The sequence below is a fragment of the Mustela nivalis genome (assembly GCF_964662115.1).
Source record: "Mustela nivalis genome assembly, chromosome: 16".
NCBI classification, from domain to species: domain Eukaryota; kingdom Metazoa; phylum Chordata; class Mammalia; order Carnivora; family Mustelidae; genus Mustela; species Mustela nivalis.
Window position 1 is genome coordinate 41,252,632 of NC_139035.1, and position 27,035 is coordinate 41,279,666.

Consider the following 27,035-nt stretch of genomic DNA (forward strand, 5'->3'; position numbering starts at 1 on the left):
GTGTGACAAGCCCTCCTCCCTGGGAAGGGACTAAAACTGCACTGGGGGGTCAGATACAAGGTAGAACTTCTAGTCTGGAATGATGGTTCTCCTCAGGCAGGGAGCTGGGTTGTTTGAAGGGACCACGAGGACCGCCAAAGTTCATCCCCCTAGAGCTTGTAGATGAAGGAATACGGGATCACGATCTGCTAAACCTACTAGAATGCAAGATCCGTAGGCCAGGACCCAGGGGGTTTGTGGTTGGCTTACATGTCTGTGTCCACAGTCCCTAGCCTAGTGCCCAGGACATCCTGGGGGTCGATACAGGATGGAAATGGAGGGGAAAAGCAAGTCTGAGCTAACTCTCCCCCTCAATGCCTCTGAGTCTTCAAGGCCCCTCCCCTACCTCTGGAGAAGCAACACCCCTCCTCTGGGCCAGGCCCCCTCTTCCCATGTGCCCCTGAGCTCCAAACCCCACCGGTCCTTTCAGATCTTGCCCATCAGTGATGCACACATTGTCTGTTTCTCCGTGGGTGAAGGATGCCAGTCTCCCCCTCTCCTAGCCTCCTCCCCTCCACCGGACCATCGGCCTCCCAGTTCTGGACTCTCTTCTCGGTCCTGCTGCCTTGGGAGCTATTCCATTACCCCAGCCACCACCGTTCTCTAGAGAATGTGGGATTTCCGCTTGCAGCTGCCCGGCTCCACTATCATGCTCTTGCCCCATCAACTCCGCTGACACTGTCCCCTCTGTGGTCCCAAGGGCCTTGGAGCCCAATGGCCTGATTCCCCACCTCCAGGCTTATTCCTGCCACGTGGCCCTCCAGGCCGCCAGCAGCTCTGCGACAAGGTGAGCTGAGGCCACGTGCCTGCTGCTCAACATCCTGGGGGAGCGGGACTGCAGGCCAGCAGAGAGGAGCCAGAGAAGGGCGGGTGGGGGGAGCAGATTGACAGAGGAACGGGGAACAACCAGGCTGCCCCGGAGAAAAAGGAAGAAAAGCACGATGGTCCCGCTTTCCTCTCTAGCCCACAAGGACCCCAGCCTTGCTTTGTGTCCTGGCCTGGAATCTCTTGGAATTCAGGACTTGCTTATCTTGGACCTTCCTGTCACTTGAGCCACTATCAGTGGGTTACTGTTCCTCATAAACCTAACAATCTTTCCAAGAGGACGTGATTTGTTTGCACAGGTGCCTAGGAGAGGTACCTGGGCACCTGAATCACCAAAGGCCCCTGGAAAAAAATCCAGTAGGTTCTTGGCACTCGTGGACCATGTGAGGCTTTTACTAAGTGTTCTAAAGCAGGGATTTAGTTCAGAGAAGCTGGGGACAGGCAGACAGGGAGAAAGGCCACTTTCGAGCAACCACATCTTGACACAGCAGGGCTGCTCCCAGGCTGTCGTGGGTGCCCGGTCCTTGCAAACAGATACAGAGCTCCCTCCTCAAGCTAACGGTGGAAGGGAAGAGGAAACAAAGAGATGGTGCTTACCTGGCGTTATATGGGAAGCAGCATAAGCTGAACACTGCTTGCAGCTTCAAACTGCAAGGAGAGCACGTCCTGTGTGGGGCCCCAAGGACACTAGGGCAGGAGAGCAGACCAGGCAGAGCCGTGGGTATATGGGTAGGGGGACCTGCTGTGTCTCCAGAGGATGCTCAGTGTCACCCACCCCCCCAAGAGTCCTCCCCTGCTCACTTAGCCACCCTGAAATCAGCATGCTGATTGTCCTCACACCTGTTCACCCACTGAAATCATCTTGGGCACATAGTTGTCTCCTTGTTGGGTGTCTATCCCCCTGCCAGGAATGAGGCCAAGTACTCTTTGATGTTGGGCAGTGTGGGGGTGGGGGAGGCATGAATTCAAAGGACAGGGAGTTGTGGGGTTATGTCTCCCCACACTCCGCCCTGCAGCCTGTCCTTGAAGGTCACCCGGGGACGCTGTGTGGGCATGAAGTGTTTCAACACCCCAAGGAAGCAGCCGCCAGGACCTCTCAGACACGAGGCCCAAGGCAGCCCCCCTCAGTCCCCAACCAGGGCTCCATTCTAGAGGAGAGTTTCTGGGAGCCTCTCCCAAGAAAGGTCTATGTGAGGACGGTTCTACCAGCAGAACAAATTCACCTGCCAGGTAACTTGCCAAAGTTTAGAACATGCACATCCCAAAGTCCCAGGTCCTAGTTTGAACCCTGAGCTCCCAGCAGGTCCTTTGAGTTTCTGGGTAATTCTCATCACACCCCTCCCCCTGTCCCTGGTTTTGTCCTCAAATTCTGGAGGTAGAGCTCTTGAAGAGCTCCAGCCTTTGGGGGAATTAGTGGGGTACAGGGCGGGGCCTCCAAGTCTCACTCTCCCTAGCTCAGTGCAGGCACAGGACCAGCCACAAGAGACCCACCAGCTGTAGATGGGCCAGCCTGGGAAGTCTGTAGGTATGGGGCCCTGAGGGTCTTCTGTCTCCTGGACCAAAGGACCCAAGACTGGAGCCCTCACTCACACATAGGCTGGGACAAGGCTGGTAATCCCTAGCTGGCTATGTCAGCGCCCACAAGCTTGGGGAACTAAGGCCTGGTGACGCCCTGAAGGGTGGTGTTCTGAGAAACCCTGGGGTTTTCCAGGTATGGCCTGGGGACGGGGGACAAAGAGGAAGAGGGTAAGGTTCTGCACTTCTTCCCTGCTCCCCGGCTGGTTCTGCGTAAAACCCGAGCAATTAGGTAGAATTCTAATCCAGTTCAAATGGGGAAAAAATGTAGATATAGATATAGAGATGTGTGTGTGTGTAGTATGGAGTACATATGTGTAGATATCTGTATAGTAGAGACTACATAAATATCTGTAATATATATATACATATGTGTATATATACATATGTGTACACACACATACATACATACTTTTTTTTAATTACAGCATTAAGGGGGTTGACAGGGCGCCACACTGACTGAGCTTGGTCTGTCCTAGATTCTCAGAAAGCTCGGCATTTCCCAAGCTCACAGGGGCCACGACATCGGGGGAGGGGAGGAGGGGCTGTCGGGAGACCCTCCTTGGGGAAGCGTGGGGGCAAGCGTGGCACTGTCCGTGGCAGTTCGGCCCCCCCAGCTCCCCACCAAGTCACGATGCTGGATAGGGTGTCAGCCCACCTCAGTGTGAGGACAAGAGGGGGCTGCAGGGAGAATGACAAGTGACCCCCCCACACACACACACAATCCAGTCACAACAGTCCCCCTCACATCCTGTAGACAAACCCACTGGAAAGTAAATCCTCCAGCCAGGAATCCATTTTTAAGGTCTTATTGGTCACCTGAGAGTAAAGGAGTTTATCAGCTCTTTCCTGAGAACAGCTTTTCCAGAGAGGGGGCGAAGGGGTGCACAAAATGGCACCGAGTTCCTGGCCGGAGGAGCAGGCCAAGGAAGTGAGAGGCAGACAAAGCGGGAGACGGGGCACACGGAAGACACAGGGCAGCTCCCGGACAGTCTCAGCAAGCTGGAGGCAGGCCCCAGGGACTGAGGTGCTCAGCTCCAGGCCTCAGTGAGGGAGAGACATCATAGGCATATGGAGGCACCTGCTAGAAGCAGATTGCAGAGAGTTCCCGGGAGACAGCACCGCACTGCCCCTGCAAGGGAGCAGGGCCTGGAAGCCACCTCCGGACAGGACATGGAGGCCACAGGGTGCTGACACTGGGTCCCAGGACCCACTGTGCCTGCCATGGGATGAGAAGGGGGCGGGGCACACCCACCCCCAGAAGCTAGACTGGGAAGGAGTTGGCTTGAGTCTCCCCAACACTCCTGGCCCCAGGTCCAGAGGCAGAGCGGGAGCAGGGGCGATGAGAGACAGGGGTGCTGCTGGCAGCAGGGCCTGGCCTGAGGGAAGGCCCCCGAGATGCAGACTTGCGGGTGTGTCCTGGCCCGGCTCATCATACCTGTGGGGCAAAGGTCTGTCAGAAAAGGCGAGGAGGCTCCTAGGGCTGGGGGGAAAGGGGGTCTCACACCCACACTGGTCAGAAGTCCCAAACCTGCTTCTTGAAGGGGGCTGGGGCTTTGCAGAGCTGCGGGAAAGAGAAGCCAGCTCAGGGGTTCAACCAGTAATCTTGAGGTTGGGTCAAACCAGCCTGACAGCAGACCTGGGACATTCTGGGTACCAGGACTATGCAGTTGGAGGGGTGGCAGTGGGGGGCAGGATCTCCCCAGGGCCAGGCCCTCTCTGCCCCTCACCTCGACATCCAGGGAGGAGTCTCCTTTCTTTCCCCACTGGGTCCTCTTGGTGGCCACTGACTCTTTCCGTGGATCCTGGTTGGGGACATCATAAGGGGAGGGGGGTGGAATAAGGCTGACTACAGAGGGGGTTAGGATCCCCAGGCCCCTCCCCTTCCTGTGTGGGAAGACCCCAGACCCACCCCTCCTCTCTCCTGCCTCCTGGTGACAGGCTTAGCCCCCCCACTCCACATGGTCTCCCTTCCTGGAACGTCTCCATTTCCCTCAGGGCTGCCCCTTCTCTGACCCAGGTAATTCTAACACAAAAGGCCCACAGCCCAAGATCTCAGGGAGGGACAATGTACCTGCAGGTCCTGATCTCCAGACTCCTGGGTCCTGCTGATCCACAGGTTGAGCTTGGATGTCACAACCCCTGAGAGCCTCAAGTTTTCCTGAAAAGAAAGGCCTGCATCTCAGGGCCTGCGACCGCCAGCAACACCAGGGCATTTTCCAACACCCCGGCACAAGGACACCGTTCTGCCTCACTTTCATATCCACTCAGCAGGGCCACATATATCCGGGAAGGCCCCCACCCGCCGCCACCGCAGGGACCGCTGTGCGCCGCTAAGGAGACGGGCTCCTGAATGACAACTCGAGTCAACAGCGGGTTCTGCCAAAACACACATGGAAACACGGAGCTTTCTAGTATGGCCAGGGTCTGGTTCTGCATCCAGAGGCCTCAAGCCTAATCAGCCTAAAGACCCCTGGCTGGGCTCGAGCCCCTCACCTTCCGGCTGGAGGCTGGTTCTGCTCGGCTCTGGCCTACCAGCTCCTTCTCAAAGAGGTGGCGCTTGCTGGCTACGCCCATGGGAGCCACAAAGAACTCAGTGCGGGACGAGCCGGGACACCTGACGGATTCCGATCTCTGGAAACAGAGAATACAGACGGCTGACCCTTGAAGGTGAGGCGCCCAGATCCCCACCCAGCAGGCCGGTCAGGTCCCGAGGTCCCTCCGCAAGAGCCCTGCCCACCTGGATCGCTGTGTGGTATCGCTCCAGCTTCTCCCCTAACTTGACTGTGCCAGCGGGGAGCCTCATGCTGGCGCTGCGGGACGGGAGGGCAGGACAGATCAGACCAGTGACACCTCTGCCCTCAGCCTGCCGGGAGCCTGAGCACTGCCCACCCACCCTCTGGGCAAAGGGAAGACGGCCTCCCTCACTGAATGAGACTCCAGTGACTTGGCCGGTGGGAAATCTACTAGAAAAGTCCAGGGACTTTCCTCACCTCCCTAGAAATAGCCCACTCAGCAGGACGCCCCCAGGACCAGAAGCCATTCCTCACCCGTCCGGTCATGGCCACCTCACACACGTCTCCTGGATCTCCGTCCCCACCTTCCCTCCCACTGCGGCCACCGTCCCCCACTCCCTCCGCCTGCCACCCCAAGCTCTCCCCCTCCTGCCACCAGACCATCCCACCCACTTCAAACACAGCCCACCCTGTCCTTCCAGCTCCAACCTCCTGGGCCACAGGGCAGGGACCAAACTCCCTGGCACAGCATACAAGGCTCTCATGGTCTGGTCCCTGCCTCCCCTTCTGACACCAGCTTTCCCCCACCCCCGCCCCGCTCTAACCCCTTTCTCCACGGGCATCTGTGCCAAGTGACCGGGTACCTCGGGCTTTTCCCCTCTGGGCCTTTACGTGTGCCAGGCCCTCTGTTTCGAGTCCCACTCGGAAGTCGACTGCTCTGGGACATGTCCTCTGCCTCCCGCAGGCTGGGCTGCTGCAGCCACTCCGGGAACACGTTCCTGTCCCTACACCACCCTGCTTGGGGCTCCTGCATGTTTACTGGTCCAATGTGAGCTGCCACGTCTCATTTGTCTGTGGACCCCCTTGCTGCCACCATCACCCCAGGCCTCGCCCGGGACAGCCAGCCTCCGCCAATGTGTACGGGCAGAAGGACACAGCACAAGTGCGTGTAATTCCTAATACATGAGGACAACTGCTTCTCAGACCCTGTTTCTGTTTCTTTTCTTCCAAACACAGTCCTTAAATGATTTGCATCAAAATTATGGGGCACAGGGATGTTCAGGGAACACGTGGATTCCCAGTTACCCCCTCCCCCAACATCAGGCCCGCTAAAGCAGGGGCTTCCCCTTCCCTGCACTCTTCATAGTCCCCCTCCTCCGAGGCTCTCCTCCCCCTCGCCACCCCAACTTCCTCTACCTTCGGAGCCCCACCCAAGCCTGCCTCCTCCAAGAAGCTCTCCCTGATCCCTTCTGTCCCCGTTCCATCTCCTTGGGCCTCCGTCACTTGTGTCAGTCTAAGCTCCTTGCAGGATCTGAAGCCCTGGCCAAGGACGGCACCTTCCCCTCAGATACCCCGTGGCCCCTGCCTGGGAAGACAGGCAGCAGGTGCTCAGCACACACAGGCTGAATGTGACCAGATCAGACAAAGCCAGAGTCACCAGGCCCCTGACCTGCGGGTTAAGGTTGTTTCTGAGTTTTCTTTCCTGGGGCTCATCTGAAAAAAAAAGGAAAGGCTTTGATGAGTGAGAATCCCAAGGAGGCCACGGCCCTCCAGAAGGGAAGGGCTCAGCTCTCCAAATACTTCCTCCTCCTCCTCCAACCCCCAACTAAACCTCCATTAAAGGCCTTCCTCTTGTCTGGGAGACACCTGCCCCCACCCACCAGACTGAGTCAGAAGCCCCTCCTGTGCCCCACCCCACCACCACCTCAACCATCTGTTTTCCCACCTACCTCCCCACTGCCCATGAGCCCTGCCAGGCGGGGACCAGCCCTGATCAACACCAGGCCTCCAGCTTCTTCCCCAGGGCCTGGCACACATTGGGGCAACCAGTGAACCAAGGAACCGAGAGTAAATATCAGGTGAGATCAGAGTCTCCAGTTTGTACAACTTGTAGTACGAGAGCAGAGGCAGAGCAGGGAACTCTCTGGTTCAGGAGAACCAGACTGTTCTCAGCCCCTACCCTATGCCAGCCTCCTGGGTGAGATCAGGAGCTGATGAAGGTGGGCTTGGGGGCCCCTGCCGCTGAACCCACCTGGTGCCCTCTTACTGCAGCTCTGGCCTTGCCCACTAGGTGGGGCTGCTCAGTCTCATCCACACCTGCCCCCTGGGTCATGAACCTGCTCTCCTTCAGTTAATCCAAGTCATCGGCTCTTGGCCACCCATGAGAATCCAAAACCCCTCTATCCAAAGGATCCACTCGGTATCTAACCTAAGGCCTGGATAATAAATGCCTATTTCCCTGGCTTGCCCTCCAGTGGACTGGAAACAAAGGCGCCCTGGGCTCTCACCCGAAAGGAGATGGTCCTGGGGCTGGAGCGTTTGAGGGAGCTGCTGTAGGTGGCCTGGGTGGGTGAGAGTGTGTCCAGCTCTTCCTCATTGCTGGGGATTTTCACCTGGATGGAGTGGGGGGAGTGTCACACAGGAGGTCTGGGTAGCCCAAAGCCCAAGCCGCCATGGGAACCCTGTGTGGCACGGCCCGGCTCAGGAGCTGCAGAAGGAAGCTGCCTCCCGCCCCTCTGCCTCAGCTGTGGGGCTGGTGAATACAGTTCTGTGGAACCAGGCCACCAGACAGATTTCCAGCAGAATTTCTGGAAGGACCTGAGGCTTCCCGAAAGGCTGCGGGGGTCCTGAAATCCAGGCCCTTGATGAGGACGGGGTGCAGGGGGGCAGGTGGTCCCTGCCCCACAGCTAATGCCCTTTTCAGCTTCCAGCCACCTGCCCTGTGCTAGTGTCTACTCTGACAGGGACCAGAAGCAGGCAGGGAGAAAGGAAACGGCCCAAGCCAGCCTCATGGTGAGAGGACAGGAAACAGCAAGGGAGCCAGAGACCACCTGGGGCAGGACGAGAGGGGCATGTGCAGGGCTGGGAGGGGCAGGGGCACTGCCAACCTGCAACGTGATGGGCGGGAGGCGGGAAGTCGCAGCCGGAGGGGCCGGCGCCCCCTGCTCCCTCAGCTTGGCGGAGGACGGGGGGGTCTTCTCGGGGAGGGCCTTTCCACTCTGCCCCGTGGTGGAGGTGGGCTGGCTTCCCCCAGAGGCCGGCTGCTCCCCTGCCTGAGGCTGCTGTGGGGCGGCCGCCCTCTCTGGGGCCAGCTTTGTCTCGGTAGCCAGGGTCTTCTCTGACACCAGAGACTTCTCGAAGAGCGATGCTTTCTCAGAAACAGTTCTCCTTTCTGAGTCTGATGTCTTCCTGGGGGCTGGCGGCTTCTCCGACACACTTGTTTTTTCTAGAATTGACTTCTTCTCTAAGACAGCTCTTTTCTCTGACACAGATGTTTTCTCAGGGCCCAAGGCCTTCCCTGAGATGGAGGTTTCCTCCGAGACCAGTCTCTTTCCAAGTACTAATGTCTTCCCTGGAGCGGGGGGCTTCTCTGAGACCGCAGGCTTCTCTGAGACCTCCTTCTTCCCACTTTCGGACTCCTGGGCCGCCGAGCTCTCTTCCTCCCTGGCCCAGGGGCCGCGCCGCTCCCGGCTCAGTCTCCGCGGAAGCGGCGGCTCCACCTCCTTCTTGGGCATGAGAGGCTGCTGCTTGGCCTGCCCTGGGCCAGAGCCGTCCCTTCCCTCCTCTGTCTCCGGCGGACTGGGGGCCCGCGCAGCCTCCACCGCCTGCCGCCTCTGCCTCCGCTCCTGCCGGGTCCTGAGGAGGGCCTGGATGTCCTCATCCTCATCTTTGGAGGCCGAGGTTCGTGGCTTGGGCGCCTCTGCTTCCTCCACGCTCGGCAGTCTAGGCCAGAAGATGGGAGATGCGGTGGGAGGTAAGAATCAGATATCAGAGGTGGGAGAGACCTGGGGGGACCTGACCCAATGGAGAAGCTTCCAGGCCTGCCAGAGAGGGGGCGAGGAAAGAGAGCCCTGGCCTCCCCTACCCCCCAACTATTCCTTAAGTAAGGATGACTTTCACCTGCCTTACATATGGGGTTTCCAGGAAGTCATCTGAACAAAGCACACCATGCTTTCAAAAACAATTGATGGGGGCTCCTGGGTGGCTCAGTGGGTTAAAGCCTCTGCCTTCAGCTCAGGTCATGATCTCAGGGTCCTGGGATCAACATCGGGTTCTCTGCTCAGTGGGGAGCCTGCTTCCGCCTCTCTCTCTCTCTCTCTCTCTCTCTCTGCCTGCCTCTCTGCCTACTTGTTATCTCTCTCTGTCAAATAATAAATAAATAAAATCTTTTTAAAAAATAAATAAATAAATAAAGCCTCTGCCTTTGGCTCAGGTCATGATCCCAGGGTCCTGGGATCGAGCCCCGCATCGGGCTCTCTGCTTAGCAGGGAGCCTGCTTCCTCCTCTCTCTCTCTGCCTGCTTCTCTGCCTACTTGTGATCTCTGTCTGTTAAATAAATAAATAAAATCTTAAAAAAAAAAAAAAAGTTGATAAACCTCTATAAGGTCCAACTATTCTGTATTCAGACTCAATCAACAAACACGGAACAACTTCTTTATAGGTGTGAGGCCCCATACTGGGTCTTGGAGCTCAAAGGGAATACAAACGGTCTTCGCCCCTTAGGGCTCAGATCAAGACCAGAGACTGGTTAAAGGTCACCCAGATAATGAGCGGTGGAACTGGGGAGTAGAACCCGGAGCTTCCGGCAGGCCATCCTGCACTCCTGGTAGTCACGTGGTGGCCATGGCTCTGGCGCAGCCCGGGGAGTGACCCGGTTGTCCCTTTCCTTGAGGACCCAAGGAAACAAAAGCAACACGAGGAGACCGTCCAAAAGGTATCCAGCCCTTGGCCTTCAGCCAATGGAGCTCCTTTTCCTCCCTCACCTTCCTGCCCTCCGTGTGGTTTAGGGCAAAGTCAATTCACTGGGCCTCAGCTTCCCAATGTGCAAGCCAGGCTTGGTGGGCGGAATGAGATTCCTTCCCTGTGAGTGCCCACCACCGCCCCGGCACACGGGGAACTTGCTGTCCCCCACAGTCCTACAATCCAGACGGTGAGAGTCGCCCCCATGTCCCTCCCCTCAGAGCCAATCATAGAGGGTCAGGGGGACAGGGAGGCAGTGTGGGTGGTGGAAAGGAATAAGCCATAGAGCCTGAGAGAGCCAGAGGAAAAGTTGACCCCGCCACTCCCTGGGTAAGCCATCTCAGCAAGTGGCCTGTGTATCTAACATGGCTTTGTGGCGTTTCTGCAGCTGTAAAATCGGATAATGAGGCCTCTGGCTCAGAGACACTGGAAGAATTGATTCTGTCCAGCAAAGCATCAGGGACGGTATGAACCCACAGACAGGGTTCTGCTTCCAAGGAGGCTGGAGCCTGGTGCACGGAGCACAGTCTGGGGAGGGAGAGGACCCGGGAGCTTATCTTCAGACCCTAGGTCACGTTCACCAGGCAGGCCAAACCTGCCATATGTGGTCTGTCGGGGGCAGCTACATCCATTCTGGTCCCCTGGGACAGGGAACTGGCGCCTCCCACCACTGCCCTCCCCGACCCGAGCACCTCCGGGCAGCAGGCGTGTCTCCATTCTGGGCGGGCTTGGGAGCCTCTTCGTCCGTGGTGGAGCTCAGGTTCCGGTGTCGCCGCCGGCGCTCCCGCTCCTGCTCCTCCTCATCCTCGAGGGTCCACTGCCTGGCCAGGCTGCGGGGCAGGGAGTGGGGGACAATCAGTGCAGCCCAGGCCAGACCCCTGGACCTCTGGACCCACAGATCGCCAGTCCCAAGCCAGACCCCTGCAGCCTGGGGCAAGACCGCAAACACCCACTTGGCCTGGGCTGTGTGTGGGGGCTATGGGACACTGGAACCGGCACATGCTATAAGAGACACGAGCATCCCCAAGACCTGATACAAAGAACAGACTCTAAAATATCTCATTTATAATCCTGCATATTGATCACACGTTAAAATGATCATGTTTGTGATATACTGGGGAAACGAGATATGTTATTAAAACAGATCACCTGTTTCTTTTTACTTTCTTAGTATGTTGTCTATAGAAAAACTGACAACTTTAGATGCGCCTGGGTGGCTTGGTCAGTTAAGTGTCTGCCTTCGGTTCAGGTCATGATCCCACGATCCTGGGATGGGTGCCCCACATCAGGCTCCCTGCGTAGTGGGGACCCTGCTTCTCCTTCTGCCTCTGACGCTCCCCCCATTTGTGCTTTCCTTCTTTCCTTCTTGCAAATAAATAAAATCTTTTTTTTTTAATGGACTACTTTAGGGGCACCTGGGTGGCTCAGTGGGTTGGGCCTCTGCCTTTGGCTCAGGTCATGATCCCAGGGTCCTGGGATTGAGTCCCACATCGGGCTCCCCGCTTAGTGGGGAGCCTGCTTCCCCCTCTCTCTCTGCCTGCCTCTCTGCCTACTTGTGATCTCTGTCAAATAAATAAATAAATAAAATCTTTTTTTTAAAAAAAGGACTATTTATTTTATTTTTTTTTAAAGATTTTATTTATTTACTTGAGAGAGAGACCGTGAGAGAGAGCATGAACGAGGAGAAGGTCAGAGAGAGAAGCAGACTCCCCATGGAGCTGGGAGTCCGATGTGGACTCGATCCCGGGACTCCAAGATCATGACCTGAGCTGAAGGCAGTCGTCCAACCAACTGAGCCACCCAGGCATCCCTAAAAAAGGACTATTTTAAATGTGGTTCGCATCTGTGGTTCACATTACATGTGTACTAAATTTCAGCTAAAGGTACCGAAAGGATTTGGATTGGACCAGGTCTTCTCATCCCACGTATCACTAACATCTCAGCCAGGTAACTCCATGTGCGGGGGCTGTGCTGGATTATAGGGGTTGAACAGCACCCCGACCCCTACCCTCGATGTCTCAGTACGAGCCCCCCAAGCTGTGACAACCAAAAATGTCTCCTCATTTTGCCATGTCCCTCGGAGCGGGGAGGTGGGGTGGCAGGCACCAAAACCACTTCCAAGGACAACCACTGGGTTAGACCTGACTCTAGAATCCAGAGTGGGAATGCGGGGCCTCCCTCTCTGGGGGTGGCTACGAACATGAGAGGATGGGCATGGTTCTGTCTGAAGGAGATGGATACGCTTGACAAGTTCCTTTCTCTTTTTGGATTCTTAGATAACAGCCATCAATGGACAAGCACAGAAAAACCCGAGTTTCCCCGCAACCCATGGTTTCTCAGCTGTTCAGAGTTGGGAAGCCCCACAAACAAGACCAGTTACACCTAGAAAAGATTCCAGTATCGGCCTCCCTTCTCGGGAGCTCTTTGAGTCTCTCTCACGTCCTAGAACCAGCTTTCACTTGTCAGGGAGCAGGGGGACTCTGTACACTCTACTTTGGGTTCCTGTCCCCCCTCCCCACTATCACTCTGCATTCACAGGACCAGTCAGGCACTCTCACAACCAGTCACCCCCTTACCCATCTCCTTCCTCACTTGCTACCTATCCACCCTGCCACCTGTCTATCCAAACACCCGTCAACTCAGTCGCCCCTCATTTCCCTGTCTAATCATCTTTTATCTTTAATTTTTTTTAAAGATTTATTTATTTGAGAGAGACTGCAAACAAGCAAAGAGGGGGAAAGACAAAAGGGGAGGGAGAGGGCCAAGCAGACTCTATATTGAGCAGGGAGCCCAACTCAGGGCTCAAGCCCAGGACCCTGAGATCATGACCTGAGCTGAAACCAGAGTCAAGACGTTCAACCGACTGAGCCGCGCAGGCACTCCCCACCAATCACCTTAAGCCCTGCCCTGCCATCCTCCCACCCCCCTCACTGCCAGCCCACCCCACCTTCATCCACCCAACCTTCCATCCCAACCAAAGACCAAATACATCATTGCTGAGCAACGGCAATGGACCAGCAAGTCAGGAACGGGGGCGGCGGGGGTGAGGGGGGGCGGTTCACAGAACAAGGCAGAGTCCCTGCCCTAAAGACACCTCTATCTACCGAGAAACAAAAGCATGTCCCCCAATAAGTCCCTCAACCAAAGCACAGACATTGCTCTGCAGGAGAGGGAATGATTACTGTAAACCAAAATTATCCAGAAAGTCTCACAGACGAGACTGACCCTGGGCTGGATCCTGGAGCGTGAACAGGATTTTAATGGAGGTGACAGGGGGCTGGGGAGGAACTGGCAAGCCCGGCAGGAGGGAGGGCCCGGCCAAGCCTGAGGACAGAGGTGAGGGGTTTGTTGGGCAGGAGGACGTGCTTCACGCAGCACCCCAGGACAAGGTCTGGGCTGGGAATAGCACAATGGGAGAGTCAGCAGAGCAAGTCCTCTCCGGAGCTTTCCTGGGACTCTCCCTACCTGGAGCCCTACAGAAAGGCAGTGTCTGGAAAAGGCCTCGTCCCTCCCAGTTGCTGTTTAAGGCCTTCCCTCTGCCACCGTCAGGTGTCAAACCTGCTCTCCCAGCCTGTCCTGTGGCCCAGCCCCAGTCCTCCTGCGCCTCTCCCCGTCCTGCGGGGTATGGCCTGCAACCAAGCCTCAAGTTAAGAAACAGACATGTTTCTGAAAAAAAAATCATCATGCAAACCCATGGATTCCACAAACAGAAGTGCCTATGCAATGCATCTCTGGAGCCTCCCAGGAAAGGTTCTCCAGACAGCCTCTCAGAAGGCAGCCTACTCCACCGCCCTTGTGGACATCCCTGGCTTTCCTCTTTGAAGGTTTCCTTCTGTAAATGTAGAAGATACACCACACAATGGCTCCAATCTGTTCTTCTAAGCCCAACATCACGTTGATCCAACCTTCACCAAACAAATATTTTTTTGAGCACCGACTACGTGCCAGACATAGTCCCAGGGATGGGGGTGCAGCAGAGGAGGCCGGCAGGCTCTTCCCCCCAAGCTCCATCCCCAGGAGCACCGAGTGCAGGGGTCAGGGGGTGTGGTCAGTGAGCCAGGAAATGAGCGCCTGAACCAAACAATGTCAGGAAGTGACACGAGGACAAGAGAACCAGGTAAGGGGTAATGTGAGAGAAGGTGACGGGGAGGGGAGACCTCTCTGAGAGCTCTGAGGAGCTGGATCTGGTGGCAGGGTGTCCCGGGAGGAGGGCACAGCACGGGTAAAGCACTGGGTGTGACAGCTGGGTGTTCAGGGCAAGGAGGAGCCAGAACCCCAGAGAGGCCCACAGAGAGCTTAGACAGCAAGGAGAGGCCAGAGGAAAGGGCCTCATGGACCAGGGAAAGGATCTGGGTTTTATTCAAGTGAGCCAGAGAGCCACCGGATAGCTTTACATGGAGGAGTGACATGATAGAATTTGTTACTATTATTATTTAATCTCTCCGGCCACTGATGGAAGAATTGAGGGTGGCAGGGGGAGAGGGATACAGGGGTCCCTGTTAGGAGGCTCCTGCCATGGCCCAGGTGAGAGCTTTGCTGGCCTGAACTGTGGGGGTGACACAGAGAAGGAAAGAGGGATGGACTGGGGACACATCTTGAAGATACGGCCAAGAGGACTTGCAGATGGGCTGGATGTGGATGAAGGCAGAGACTAAGAGAAGAAAGAAGGAAAACTCCTAGATTTTTGGCCTGAGCAATTCCTGGTGTTGTTCGTGAAATGGGAAAGATGGTGGGGAGGGAGGCAGTTTGAAGAGATGTCAGCTGTCAAGGGGCGGGGGGGTGTCCCTTTCTGGCTGTTCAGGGTGAGAGAGGGCATAGGTGCAAAGGAGACCAAGACCCTGAGCCAGGGAGACCGGAGGAAAGCCAGGGCAGAGTGTGAACCTGGAGGGAGGAATGAGGTCCTGTCCAAGGCCACTTGGGCGAGGGGGGTGGGGGAGAAACCACCACAGAGTAATGAGCACAGAGGTGCTGGTCCCCAGGAGCTTGAGGGCTGGGGCCAGAGCCAGGATGGACTAGCAAAGGAAGAACAGTGGAAGGAGGAACCAGTGAGGACCAACAGGTCTTTGGAGGAAGAAAAGCAAATGAAACGGGACATAGCCACAGTGCAATGTGGACTCCAGGAATGGTTTTTTAATTGAGGTGTAATTTATATACAATAGACACATATCAAGTTTTCTTTTTTAAGTTGGGCAAATGGGGGCACCTGGGTGGCTCAGTGGGTTAAGCCTCTGCCTTCGGCTCAGGTCATGATCCCAGGGTCCTGGGATGGAGCCCCACATCAGGCTCTCTGCTCCATAGGGACCCTGCTTCCCCCTCTCTCTCTGTCTACCTTTCTGCCTGCTTGTGATCTCTGTCTGTCAAATAAATAAATAAACAAAATCTTTTCTTTAATAAATAAATAAATAAAATCTTTGAATTAATTAATTACTTCTGTGGTCAAGGCTAATGAGGCTCTGACCAGAGCCCTTCTCCATCACACCTGGAAATAAACACCAGCTTCTACTGGCTCCCATCTGAGGCCATGTTTTCAGCTCTCCTTCTCTGGACTTACTCTCGCCCCCCATGTCCAGTTTGGGGCCAGCTCTTGCCCTCCGGAGTTGAGAGATCCATCCACTGGAGAAAGGGCCCCCATAAAGCCGGAAGCTCCTCTCTCCTGGCCACACCCCGCTGGGCTGGGCTGGAGCCTCCAGGATTCCTCGGTCCTGAGCAACCCCGTTCCCACACACACTCCTCTCAGCCCTGGGGGGAAGCAGCTTATTTGTTGATCTCCAGGGTGGCCATATATGGAGAGTGATCTGCCAGAGCCTGGTCTCCTCAGAAATGACTCACCCCCCATCCCACTTGCTCCCCAGGCCAGCCCTAGCCCTAAGACTGGAGGTGAGACCAAGGTGTCCCTGCTGGCCCACCAGCTTTATGCCAGGACCCCACCGTTCACTCCCCAGCTCTTCCAGAATCATGGGGCTGCCTTCAACCCCTAGCAGAACATGAATCACTCACCTCCACCACCTTGACCACCACCACACCCGGGGGGGGGGGGGGAGATTACTGCTGATAACTCTTGCTTATAAGATGAGGAAATGAACTGAACTGGGAGCAGGGGGCAAGGGTCAGTCTCCAGGAGGGACCTCAGCAGGTGCAGCTGTTGAAACCCCAATAATAAATATATGATAGAGGCACCTGGGTGGCTCAGTGGGTTAAAGCCTCTGCCTTCAGCTCAGGTCATGATCCCAGAGTCCTGGGATCGAGCCCCACATCGGGCTCTCTGCTCAGCAGGGAGCCTGCTTCCTTCTCTCTCTCTGCCTGCCTCTCTGCCTACTTGTGATCTCTGTCTATCAGATAAATAAATAAAATCTTAAAAATAAATAAATATATGATAAGTAAGGGCGTTAGAACGGTGCTTAACATTCAGTAGCACACAAGTATTTGTGGTAAATAATAATACGTCAATAAAGAAAGGAATCAAGAAGTGACAGTACTAACACCTAAGTGCTTACTATAATGCTAGGCCCCATTCTAAGTACTTTATAAATAACATGGACATTAAACCTCATAACGACCCCGTGAGGTAAGGTGGTGTTACCCCCATTGCACTAATGAGAAAATGGAAGGTCACTGGGGTGAACAACTTTCCCAAGATAGCACAACTAATCAAAAGCAAAAACTGAGATTCCATCCCAGGTCAGCTTCTCAAAAGACCATACCCTTAACCACAATACCAGATGCCAGAAAAGAGGTCCAAGGAGGGCTGCCCCTAAGCCAGAGTGAGGCCCCACCTTTGCCACAGCGGGTCAGTGTACCTTCAGAGGAAGGCACAGAGGAGCCTGGGAGGGCCTCTGACCACGTGGGATTCCCCAGACCAGGGCAAGCCAAAACTTACGGTGCAGCCTGGGAGAGCAGAGGTTTGGGGAAGCCTGTGGCCCACACACTGACCAGAACCAGGCCCAGAATGGAACCTGGGTCCCACCACCTGGGGTGGGACCAGCTGAGGCCATAGCCCTAAGCAGCCACCCCACCACTCCCTCCTTCCTGACAACCCCTTCCTCCACCTCCTGGCCTTCATCCAGGGACAACATCCCTCTCTTCGCCTCCATGTTGGGCCCCTATCCTCCCCAGTACTGCACTCACGCCGCTGCTATCAGCGGCTGAACAGAGAGACTTGTTAGATCTAAGGAAGAACCTCCCTGCGGGAGACCTCAAACCAAGCTCTGAAAAACAGATCAAGGCTCTGCTGCTCTGGTTAAAGTAGGGAAAGGGTGGGAAGGTGGCCCCAGAAACATCAGTGGAACCCTGGGCCTCAAGGAGCAGGACTGGCAACTCTTTGAAGTAAAGAGCAGACGGGAGCTTGACAGGCTATATGACCTTGGGCCAGTCTTCAACCCCTCTGGAAAACAGGTCTCGGGCTGCCCTTCTACACAAGAAGGGTCACCATGCAGAGTCACTGAAGTCCCCTTCAGCCCCAATGGGCTAGGGAGAGGTGTCCGGGGAGGACGAAGAGCCAAGCTGGGAGGTGGGAGGGCTGCTCCAGGCCCAGGCCGGGAAATGATTAACCACGGGCGGCTCAGTCCCAGGCACTCTCAGACCCACCCCTCACCCCCTGCAGACAGGCCCAGCCCAGCCTCACCCGTCACCCAGCCAGCCCAGCAGCCAGCCCAGCGAGGAAAGGACAAGGCCACTGAGCAAGGCACCCTGCCAGCCAGCTCACTACCGCCCCGTCCCAGGGCTGGAGCCTCCGTATGTCTACTATACTATGCCAAGGATGGATGGCAGGCTGGCCCTCCGCTCCCACTTGGACCCTGCCTGGAGCCACAGCAGTCACACCCTCATCACAGTCCTCCCCAGCCTGGGAGACTCGGTTGACAGTGACTCACAGTCCTTTCCCTCCTGCCCGCTGAGGCTTGTTGTTCAACAGGGGAGCAGAGCGGGAGTGGTCCCCTGCTCCAGGTGCCTCCTCAGAAGGACTGTTGGCAGCAGCTGTGTCTGCCCACGGGGTTCTGCGAGGGCTGGGGCCGGCAGGGAGGGCAGGCCAGGGGCTCCAGTGGCAGGACTGGTTCCCCAGGGTGTGCCTGGCACTTACCCTGGACATCCCGTGGGAACGCGGCCCCACCCCAGCAGCCCCATGTCCATCTGAGCAGTGGACAAGCTAAGACCAGACCCTGCTCCCATTTTTAAAGCTCCCGTGCTCTAGCCGCCCACCCACCACACACACACACACCCTATACGTATCCAGGCACGCTCTCAGACACAAAACCACACACATCCCACCAGCCAGTGAGCTCCTGCCGAAGGAGTGTGTGGTTTGCATTTTTCACCCAATACACTATACCGAGGTCTTCAATAAACATTCACACCAAAAGTACTCAGACTTCTACGGCCCAAATTCAGCAACATAAGCATCTACCCACACAGACGTCTCCACACCACATGAGCCATAAACATGCGCCCCCACACGTACACCTGCACGCACCCATGCAAGCACACGTCCGCAGGCACAGATATGCCCACAGCTAGGAGCAAAGACACTCCCACATCAACCCCCATGCACAATGGCCCACGTGCAGAGTCCAAGGTCTGGACCCCCAAACCCCACCCTCAGCACAGACCTTCCCTGGGGTGTGTCCAACCTCTGGGGCAGCCTAGGTTCTTTCTCCCAGGGCACTGAGTTCCTTCCATTCTCAGGGCTTACCTTATCCCCTCTCTAGAGCCCTTGCCCCCCCCCACATGGGGGGTTACTAGGCAACGGTGCTTCAGAGCAACGGGAGGTCCTGAGGGTCTGAGGAGGTGGACCCCCCCAGCCCTGGAAAGGATGGGCCTGAGACTCTAGAGAAGCTCTAGAGCCCTTCTGGAGGGAGGGGAAGGAGAAACTAGAACACTGGCGAATGCCTAAAAACCACATTCATGGGGAAGGCCTGGGTAAGGTGCTGGTCTGCCCCTGCAGAGAGAATCCAGCTCAGAGCTACTACGCGGGCCTCAGTTTCTTCAAAAGGCAAGATGGGTGCGGATGGCAGGGACCGTGGGGGATGAGACCAAGACGCTGGTGTGAACACTTCCAAGGGGAGGTGCAGGGTATCTCCAAGAGGAGTCACCAGGGGTCACCGGCCACAGTGAGGGGTGCTGCCTCCAGGACAACCCCCCAACATCCCAGTCTTATCCAACCCTGACAGGATGTCCAGCGGACAGGGATAAGATACCCAGTGTCCTGACCCTCTGACAGACCAGCCAACAAAAAACAAAAAACAAAAAAGGACTGAAGCACAAAAGGGGACAGCAACTATCTTGAGGTCACCGAGTACAGACACCACCCCAAAACGCCACACTCAGAATCTGAGCCTCATGAGTGAGAAAAGGATCTGTTGCCCAGTGGTCTCTATTCACTGATCCCACTCTTCTGATCCTCCAAAGAGTGCTGTCCCCACCCCTCGGCCCCAAGAGGGGCTGAAGGTCCTAGTCCTTACCAGAGAAAGTGGCAGCGGGGGGAGGCTTGGCGGTAACTCTTGAACACCTCCCCAGTCCCCTCAAATGTCCCTGCCACCCCACATGGGATCATGGGGGGGGCTCTCCCGGCCGGGGACCAGCTTCCCCCAAGCACCCTGTGTGTGGCCTCAGTTCCGGAGGGGAGGAAAGGAAACCTAGGGGGAGCGAGAACGCCCACTCCCCCTACCCCCCCCCACCCCACTCCCCCTACCCACCCCACTCCCCCTACCCACCCGCCCCGAGCCCTGTCACCTAAGAGTTCCCCAGTTCGGCCCCAATGGCTGCCCGCCCCCCCCACCGCACGCACCCCCGGTTCGGCGTCCCGACTTGAGGAGCTGCAGGAGCAGCAGGACCCAGGCTCGGAGCCCGGCTCCGGGAGCGGAAGGGGGCCGACGCCGCGGCAGCAGAGAGGAGCCGGGCGCGGCTGCCGGGCGGGCCACGGTGCTCACCTGGACAGCGCGGACCAGTCCTTCCTGCCGCCAGCCATGCCGCCGCCGAGCCCGCGGCCGCCGTGTGCGCGTGCAGGGCCGGGCGGCCGCCGCCTCACCTGCGCGCCCCTCCCCCGCCGCCCGGCCCAGGTAAGGTCACATGGCCGCTTATCTCAGCCCGCCCGGCCCGCCGCGCTCGCACTCGCCGCCCCGAGCGGCCTCCGGGCTGTGGGCGGCCCGCGCCCAGCCGCATTGATCTCCGCCCCGGGCGGCCCCACTGAGAGCCCGCGAGCGCCGGCTAGCTGTCGGGCAGGCCCCCGGACGGACCGACGGACTCCCGGGCCCGTGCGGGGTCGATCGGCCGCCGGCGGCGAGGGCGGGGGACTTCCTGCTCAGAACCAGTTGGACCAGCTCCGCGCTGGGCCGCCTCCTCTCGCCTGGGGCCGGCCGGAGTGCCGGGAGGGGGGCGGCGGGCGGGGACCCGACGATCGGGGTCGGGCCGAGCTCGCTGCGGGTAAAGCGACTTAGCCCCGAGTAACCCAAGAGCGGAAGCCGAGCGGGAGAGTGGGAGCAGGTACCGTCATCTGGGGTCCGGGGCGTCGAGCGCCTCCCGGCCTGCAGCCCCCAGCCCGGCCCGCCGCCCCGAAGAGGCCCCAGGAGAGGAGCCGGGTAGTGCTTTCTCTGTGCCGCAGACAAAACTACAAAACGCGCCCCCGTGCAAAGCCAGCCTCTCCCTAGATGAGAGCCTTAGATGAAGGTCAGCAAACACTCGAGTGCCCATAGTTCTGAAAACACAGCGATGTGGAAGGCACTGTCCAGGCTTTGAGGACGCTGATTTTTGGGCAGGCGCGGCAGGCTGTGTAACAGGGCAGGGGAAGCTCAGCTTTTCCCCTGGAAGGAATGAGCACGCATAACCCGGACTGAATTCTGAAGGCCTCTCAGGCAACACCAGCACCACCTGGCTCCCTTCACGTGTGCGGCTGGGCTGGTGGGGACCAGGGGCTTTCTACCCAGGAACCAGTCTCAGATGGGCTGAGAGACGGCCAGTGCATTGAGTGCAGAGAATCTTATCTCCCCGGATGGACCAGAACTGCAAGGTCAGCAGCAGCAGTTCCTGCTCTGAGAGGGATAAGATGCAGCCCCAGGCACCGGGAGGAGGAGAAGGAGGGGAGACAGACCTGCTCGCACTCTGGCCTTGCTCCCCAGCCTGGCCTCCCTTTGGCACTGATGCAGGACTGATGGTCTCCAGGGTGCCCTCCAGCTCCCAGAGCTCACAGGAATGAGCAAGCCCCCTGCTGAGCAGAAGCCTGGAAACACAGACACCCAGCAAGGGGGGATCTCCTTCCCCAAAAGGCCCCCTCCTCCAGGGAGCCTTTCTTCTTGGCCTAGGCCATGAGAAGTGAGATTTAAGGAATGAGGGCTGGACTGGGAGCCTGAAGATGTGGCTTTGAGTTCGGATTCTGCCATTTAGGTGCCATATGACTTGGGACAAATCACTTTTGTTTCCTCATCTATGTAGTGGAAATAATGATACTTTGCTTCCTTCCAGACTGTGGGAATCAAATGAGTCAATCATTGAGTGTTGGCGGCACTGGGGTGAGCAGTGTCAAAGTTGACAAGGGCCCCAGAAAGTTTTTTGTTTCATTTTGGTTTTTTAAGATTTTATTTATTCATTTGACAGAGAGAGAGAAAGCACAACACAAGGGAGTAGTAGGTAGAGGGAGAGGGAGCCTGTCTCCCTGGGGACCTAGGGAATGCTCTTTCCAAGGTTTGTCGGTAGAGGCACCTCAACTTAGGAAGAAAAATACTCCTACTAGTCACGTGATGCCTGGTCCTTCTAGGGACACTTCCTGAAGCCAGGGGACAGTACAAGCAGCTCTAAGTCCAAAATCTGGCAGCCTCTCTATGGATATAAAAACCCAAAGACATGGAAGGTTGGTATGAGGATGATTCTAGAAGTAAGGAAAAGTAAATTAAGTGCATATTAAAGCCCCCAGAGTTCTTTGAGGGCAGGCATTACAGATTTACTAGGCTTTTTCCATGTGCCAGGTGCTGTGCTTGGTGCTGTCAATGCAGCAGTTTCCTGGGGCTTTGTAGCAAAGTGCTACAAATGAGTGACTTAAAAACAACAAAAATGTATTTTTTTTCCCAGTTCTGGAGGCTGGAAGTTCAAGTTCAAGCTATGGGCAGAGACACACTGCCTCCACGGCCTCTAGGGGAGAAGCGAATCATTCCTTGCTTCTTCCTAGCTTCTGGTGGTTACTGGTAATTCCGAGTTCCCTGGCTTACAGTTGTGTTATTCCAGTCTCCACCTCTGCCATCACAAGGACTTCTCCCTGTGTCTCCATGTCTGCGTCCAAATTCCCCTCTTCTGAGAAAAACATCAGTCATTACATGTGACCCACCGAATGCAGTCAGATAGACATACTTCATTTTAACCTGATTACATCTGCAAAGACCCTAGTTCCTGGTAAGGTCAGATTCTTGGGTACCAGGGGTTAGGAATTAAACATATCTTTTTGGGAACCAGAATTCTACCCACGACAATCAGCCAAGTGGCTTTGACTTCAGGGACACAAAAATGGTAAGGCCTTGGCTCCTGACCTCCAGACCTTCCCACTCTAGCAATGGAGACATACACCCAAGCCTCATTCCAGACAGACTGATAAAAATTGAAATTATGTCACCAGGAGGGATTAACTCTAATGGAGGGATTGGGAAGTCTTAAAGAGGAAGGAACATCGGGGTTGGGCTTTGGAGGGTAAGTGGAATTCAGCCATCAGAAACGGCAGCCAAGCACCCGGCTTCTGGACACAGCATCAACCAAGACAGAGGGGCAACAGTGGGAGGTGTTTGTGGAGGGAGAGAAGACTCCTGTGCCTGAGGCGTGGAGCGCCTTCTGAGGCTGAAGGGAAAGATGGGGGACAGATAGTAGAAAGGACCCTGTGTTTGGCTCAGGTATTACCTTTTCACCATAGCGTATGTGGATCTTGAACAAAAAGGGAGGATTAATGACCTTTGAATGGGAAACGTCATAGACCAGACAGACAGCTCTGGAGGCAGTATGACTAGAGGTCAGATTGGAAGTGGGAGGCCATGCTGTGCGTGCGGGCGGAGGAGGGGGCCAGTAATTTTATATAGTCCACAGAAGAAACAAAGGGGGCTTGAGCAAGGGCAGCCAGGAAAGGGGAGAAGAGAGGTGTTGGCAAGAGCTTTGGAAAGCTGAATCGTCAGGACTGATTCAATGGATTGTGGGCAGCGAAGGAAGACCAAGCCCTGGGACTCCCACCTCCCTAGGCTGAGGAGCTGGGTGAAGGCAGGTGCCCTTCCTTGATGAGACAGGGCAGCAGGAGGAGGAGGCGATTGGGGGAAGAAGGTGACTTTAAAAGCACTAGGGATTCTTCAGCCTCAGCATGACTGATGTTCTAGACCTGATCATTCCTTGTTGTGAGGACTGTCCGTGTATGGTGAGATGGTCAGCTGTGTCCCTGACCTCTACTTGTTAGAATTTAAGGTCCATGAAGAAAGCCAGGAGGAGCTGTCCAACAGATGGCGGGATGTGGGAGTATGAGAGCTTTGCTTGTTTTCCAGAGCACCCAGCGGAGAACTGCAGAGGGGGCGGGAGGAGGGAGGGATTCCCGAGGACAGGCCTGGGAGGGACGTGTTAATGTGCCAGATATCTGTGCCCCTGGGCTGACTCCCTGTGTGTCTCCTGAGTGTCTTGAGAGCAAATGCCTTACTCCCCTCAGTATCCCCTCAACTCTACACCTAGTAGAGTCGGTGCTCAATCAAGGTTTGGAGAATCACACTAACTTGCTTTGGGAAGAACAGGAAAACCCAGATCGGCCAAAGACCCTGCTGAGTATAACATTGGGAGCAAGGTCGGGAGGAGCTGAGATGGGGAAGGGGGTTCTAAGCATCCCTTGGCCTCCTAGATATGGCAAAAACAGGATATGGATCAACAGCAACTACCGCCGTTGTTGGAAGGGGTGCACAAGGAACAATCTGGCAAAGGGGAAGATATGGTTCCTGAGGTCCTAGCAATTGCGCTCCTAGGGAAAAAAGCTCTTGACCAGAGCAGAAAAGAGGTTCATGAATATTCCAAGCAGCACTGTTTACGGTGGCAAAATTCTGGAAACCACCTCCATGACTGTTCATCGGAAAATGGGTGAATAAGCGATGGTATTTTTGTCACGTCACAGCAACAGGGGTGACTTTCACCACCTTCACCTGGAAGGGGAAAAAGCAGGGAAGCACGCTTTTATGTCAGGCTTACCCCCCAAAATGCAAAAGTAGACAATGTCTTGTTTAGGAGTACAGAGCAGCGCTAGAAAGAGAACCGAGAGCATGGTAAACGCAGACCTGAGGACTCCGGACCTCTGCGGAGAGGAAGGGCCTGTGAAAGCATTTACAACAACCTCGTTCTTAACAGGAGTGCTTGGGATAAGGATGTTCATTTTATTGCTCTTCAACTGTACATGCATTAAAAGCCACAAGCGTGGGCTGGTTGCTTCCTCCAAGGACAATCCGTGGAGATCGGGCTGGTCACATGGGGAGTTCCTTGGTCAAGGGCAAGGGCTGTCAAGACTTCCCGGCCAGCAATGGGGGAAGGGGGCGTGTCTCTCCTCCCAGAACTGACCTCAGCTCTGGAATCCACCCCCCACCCCTATCCACATAGCTCATAGGTCAGCTTCTCCTTCTCCAAAGAGGCCAGAGTGGGGACCCTGGCCCCAGGGTAGCAGGTTTGTAAATCACACCCTGACATTTCCGTTTTATTCCCATTCCTGTATTCACACCGAGCAGCTGAGCCATCCCGGATGGCTCTTGGCAAAGGCAGAAAACAAATAAATGAGGTAATCCTACTCATACCCTAAAATACTCAGGGCAGTGGTTCCCAGGCTTTGGGTTTCCACCAACTAATATTTTTAAAATACGAATACCCAAATGGTGTTGATACCATTTAATTTTGCAAAGTAAGAACTTTAAAAAACAATGACTCCCTCCCCTGGAGCCAGATGTGTGCTGAGCCCAGCCATCCATGGGCCACATGCTCAGGTCACCAGAACTCTGCCTCTGGCTGAGATATTAAAGCTCAGCCCACATCCAGTTCTTTTCAGGAGACTGGGGGTCCAGGGACCTATGTTTTCCTCCCAGTTATGTCTGTGACCTTGAACAAGTCACTTGCCCTCCCTGGGCCTACAGACATTGACCATAGTTTTCCTGTGCCAGGACCCTGGGGTTATAGAGACTCAGGCTGCTTGGCTTCAGGGAACCCACAGACCAGCTTAGGAGTTTGTCTTGGGAATCCAAGGAGCCCCCTGTTGCTCAGCTCCAGCGAAGGAGCCTCAGCTGACAAGCTTTGGGGATTTCTGAGGAGAGCACCCCATGCAGTCAGGAGAGGAGACTGTGTGGGTCCCAGCAACCTGTCCCAGTTTTCAGTAGCTTGATCACCCAGCTGGAACGAAACTGCCCCCCCACCCTGGCTGCCCTGCCCAGATCCCTGCGGGGAGTCTGACTCACTTCGTGGGGGGCCTCTGGGGCTAATGTTTAACTCTGCTCCCTCCCTTTGCAGGCCCTTTAGCCCTGGCAGCCCTGGACAATGGGCCTGTCCTGATCTCCCTGCTGGGGGTGGGCTCCAGATAGACAGGGGCCCAGACTCCTACCTCCCCCCTCATGGAGACAAGGACCTCGTGAGAAGGGAGAGGCAGCAGCAGGCATCTTGAGGGCTCTGGGACAGGTAGGGGGTAGCAGGTGGCATTCAGCCCTGGGCTTTCCTACCAAGGAGGGAGGAAGTCCATCTCCTGCCCACCACAGGCATCCCAGGAAATCCGCCATCCCTCCACCACCCCTACTTCTGGCCCTGGTGTTGGAGGAAAACCTCACTGGGTACCATTTGCATCTCCTTTGAATGTTTTCCCTTTGGATGGGGATATTGGAATTCCTCAGCTGCTTGAGCAGGGCTCCTGACCCCCAGCTGTGTCCCTTGGGGAAAGGGGCTGGTTGGGCTCTCTGTGACAGGTCTGGCTCCAGGAAAGGACAACCCCAGAGGCAGGCTGACCTAGGCTCCAACTGTTGGAGAGCAGCTATCAAACCTACCACTGGGGTGAACTAATTCATGTCTCCCAGCCAGGTGCTCTTTCGGCAATCCAAGATAAGAGTGTCTCCTTCTTGGAGTACATGGGGGGCTCAGTCGGTTGAGTGGCTGACTCTTGTTTTACAGCTCAGGTCATTCATGATCTCAGGGTCCTGGGATCAAGCCCCCCACCCCCCACGCCCCAGCTGGGCTCTGCCCAGATCTGGGAAGTCGGCCTGGGGATTCTCTCTCTTTCTCCCTCTCCCTCTGCCCCTACCCTACACGTGCTCTCTTTCAAATAAATCTTTTTTTTTTTTTTTTTTAAAGAGTATCTAGGGATGCCTGGGTGGCTCATTGGTTAAAGGCTCTGCCTTTGGCTCAGGTCATGATCTCAGGGTTCTGGGATCCAGCTCCACATTGGGCTCTCTGCTCTGCAGGGAGCCTGCTTCCTCCTCTCTCTATGCCTGCCTCTCTGCCTACTTGTGATCTCTGTGTGTCAGATAAATAAATAAATTTTTTTAAAAAAGTATCTACTTCTTAACATTTTGTGAGAATATAATGATATAATTCTGATAAAGCATTGAGCATCATTTTTATTATTACTAAAATAGTGACTAAGCATGTGGACTCTGACTGCCTGGGTTGAATCCTGGCCCCTCCATCCACTGGCTGTGTGGCCACAGGGCGGAAAGGCAGTGACCTCTCTGTGCTTCTCTCTCAGAGGGGCGTTGTGAGGGTGAAATGTGAGGGTGTGAACGGTGGCACCCGGCGTATACTCGGCGGGCTGCCAGTGGGAGCTGTTCTCGGTGGGAGGCCCAGCTCCCGGCTCAGCTGCCCCTGTATCTGGTCCGGTCTTGGGCCTCCATGTGAAAAGAAATAGAATCATGGCTCTCCAGATACCGTGCCTCCCACCCAGGCCCTGTTCACGGATATGACTCCACGAGCAGCCCCCTCCCAAACGTTGCTCTCCCCGGCAAAGCGGCCATATGACGGAGCCTGCCTCCTCCCTCACCCAGGCCATTCCCCGGGTCTTCGCTCTCAGGAAGCTTTTGGCCCCTTTGCCCTTGCTCTGCCCACCTAGGGGATGGATTAGGTCTAGCCCTGCTGGGAGACAGGAAGGACGAGATGACGACCTCCAGGAAGCCTCTG

The 27,035-nt window shown here is 56.0% G+C and overlaps 1 protein-coding gene across 2 annotated transcripts; it reads right to left on the bottom strand.

Moving 5' to 3' along the window:
- Nucleotides 1-2,840: 2,840 nt before the first annotated feature.
- Nucleotides 2,841-20,171, bottom strand: LAD1 (ladinin 1). Of its 2 annotated transcripts, XM_082704154.1 has the most exons (10): nucleotides 19,835-20,169; nucleotides 10,607-10,744; nucleotides 8,063-8,897; nucleotides 7,463-7,567; nucleotides 6,625-6,668; nucleotides 5,180-5,252; nucleotides 4,936-5,073; nucleotides 4,514-4,600; nucleotides 4,170-4,244; nucleotides 2,841-3,877 (listed from the first exon to the last, which is right to left on the bottom strand). In XM_082704154.1, the coding sequence occupies exons 1-10, from the start codon at nucleotides 19,870-19,872 to the stop codon at nucleotides 3,872-3,874; spliced, it is 1,539 nt and encodes a 512-aa protein (XP_082560280.1). In that variant the 5' UTR covers nucleotides 19,873-20,169; the 3' UTR covers nucleotides 2,841-3,871. The 2 variants fall into 2 exon arrangements, with proteins under 2 accessions (XP_082560280.1, XP_082560281.1); XM_082704155.1 differs by lacking the exon at nucleotides 4,170-4,244 and having other exon boundaries at nucleotides 19,835-20,171.
- Nucleotides 20,172-27,035: the final 6,864 nt, after the last annotated feature.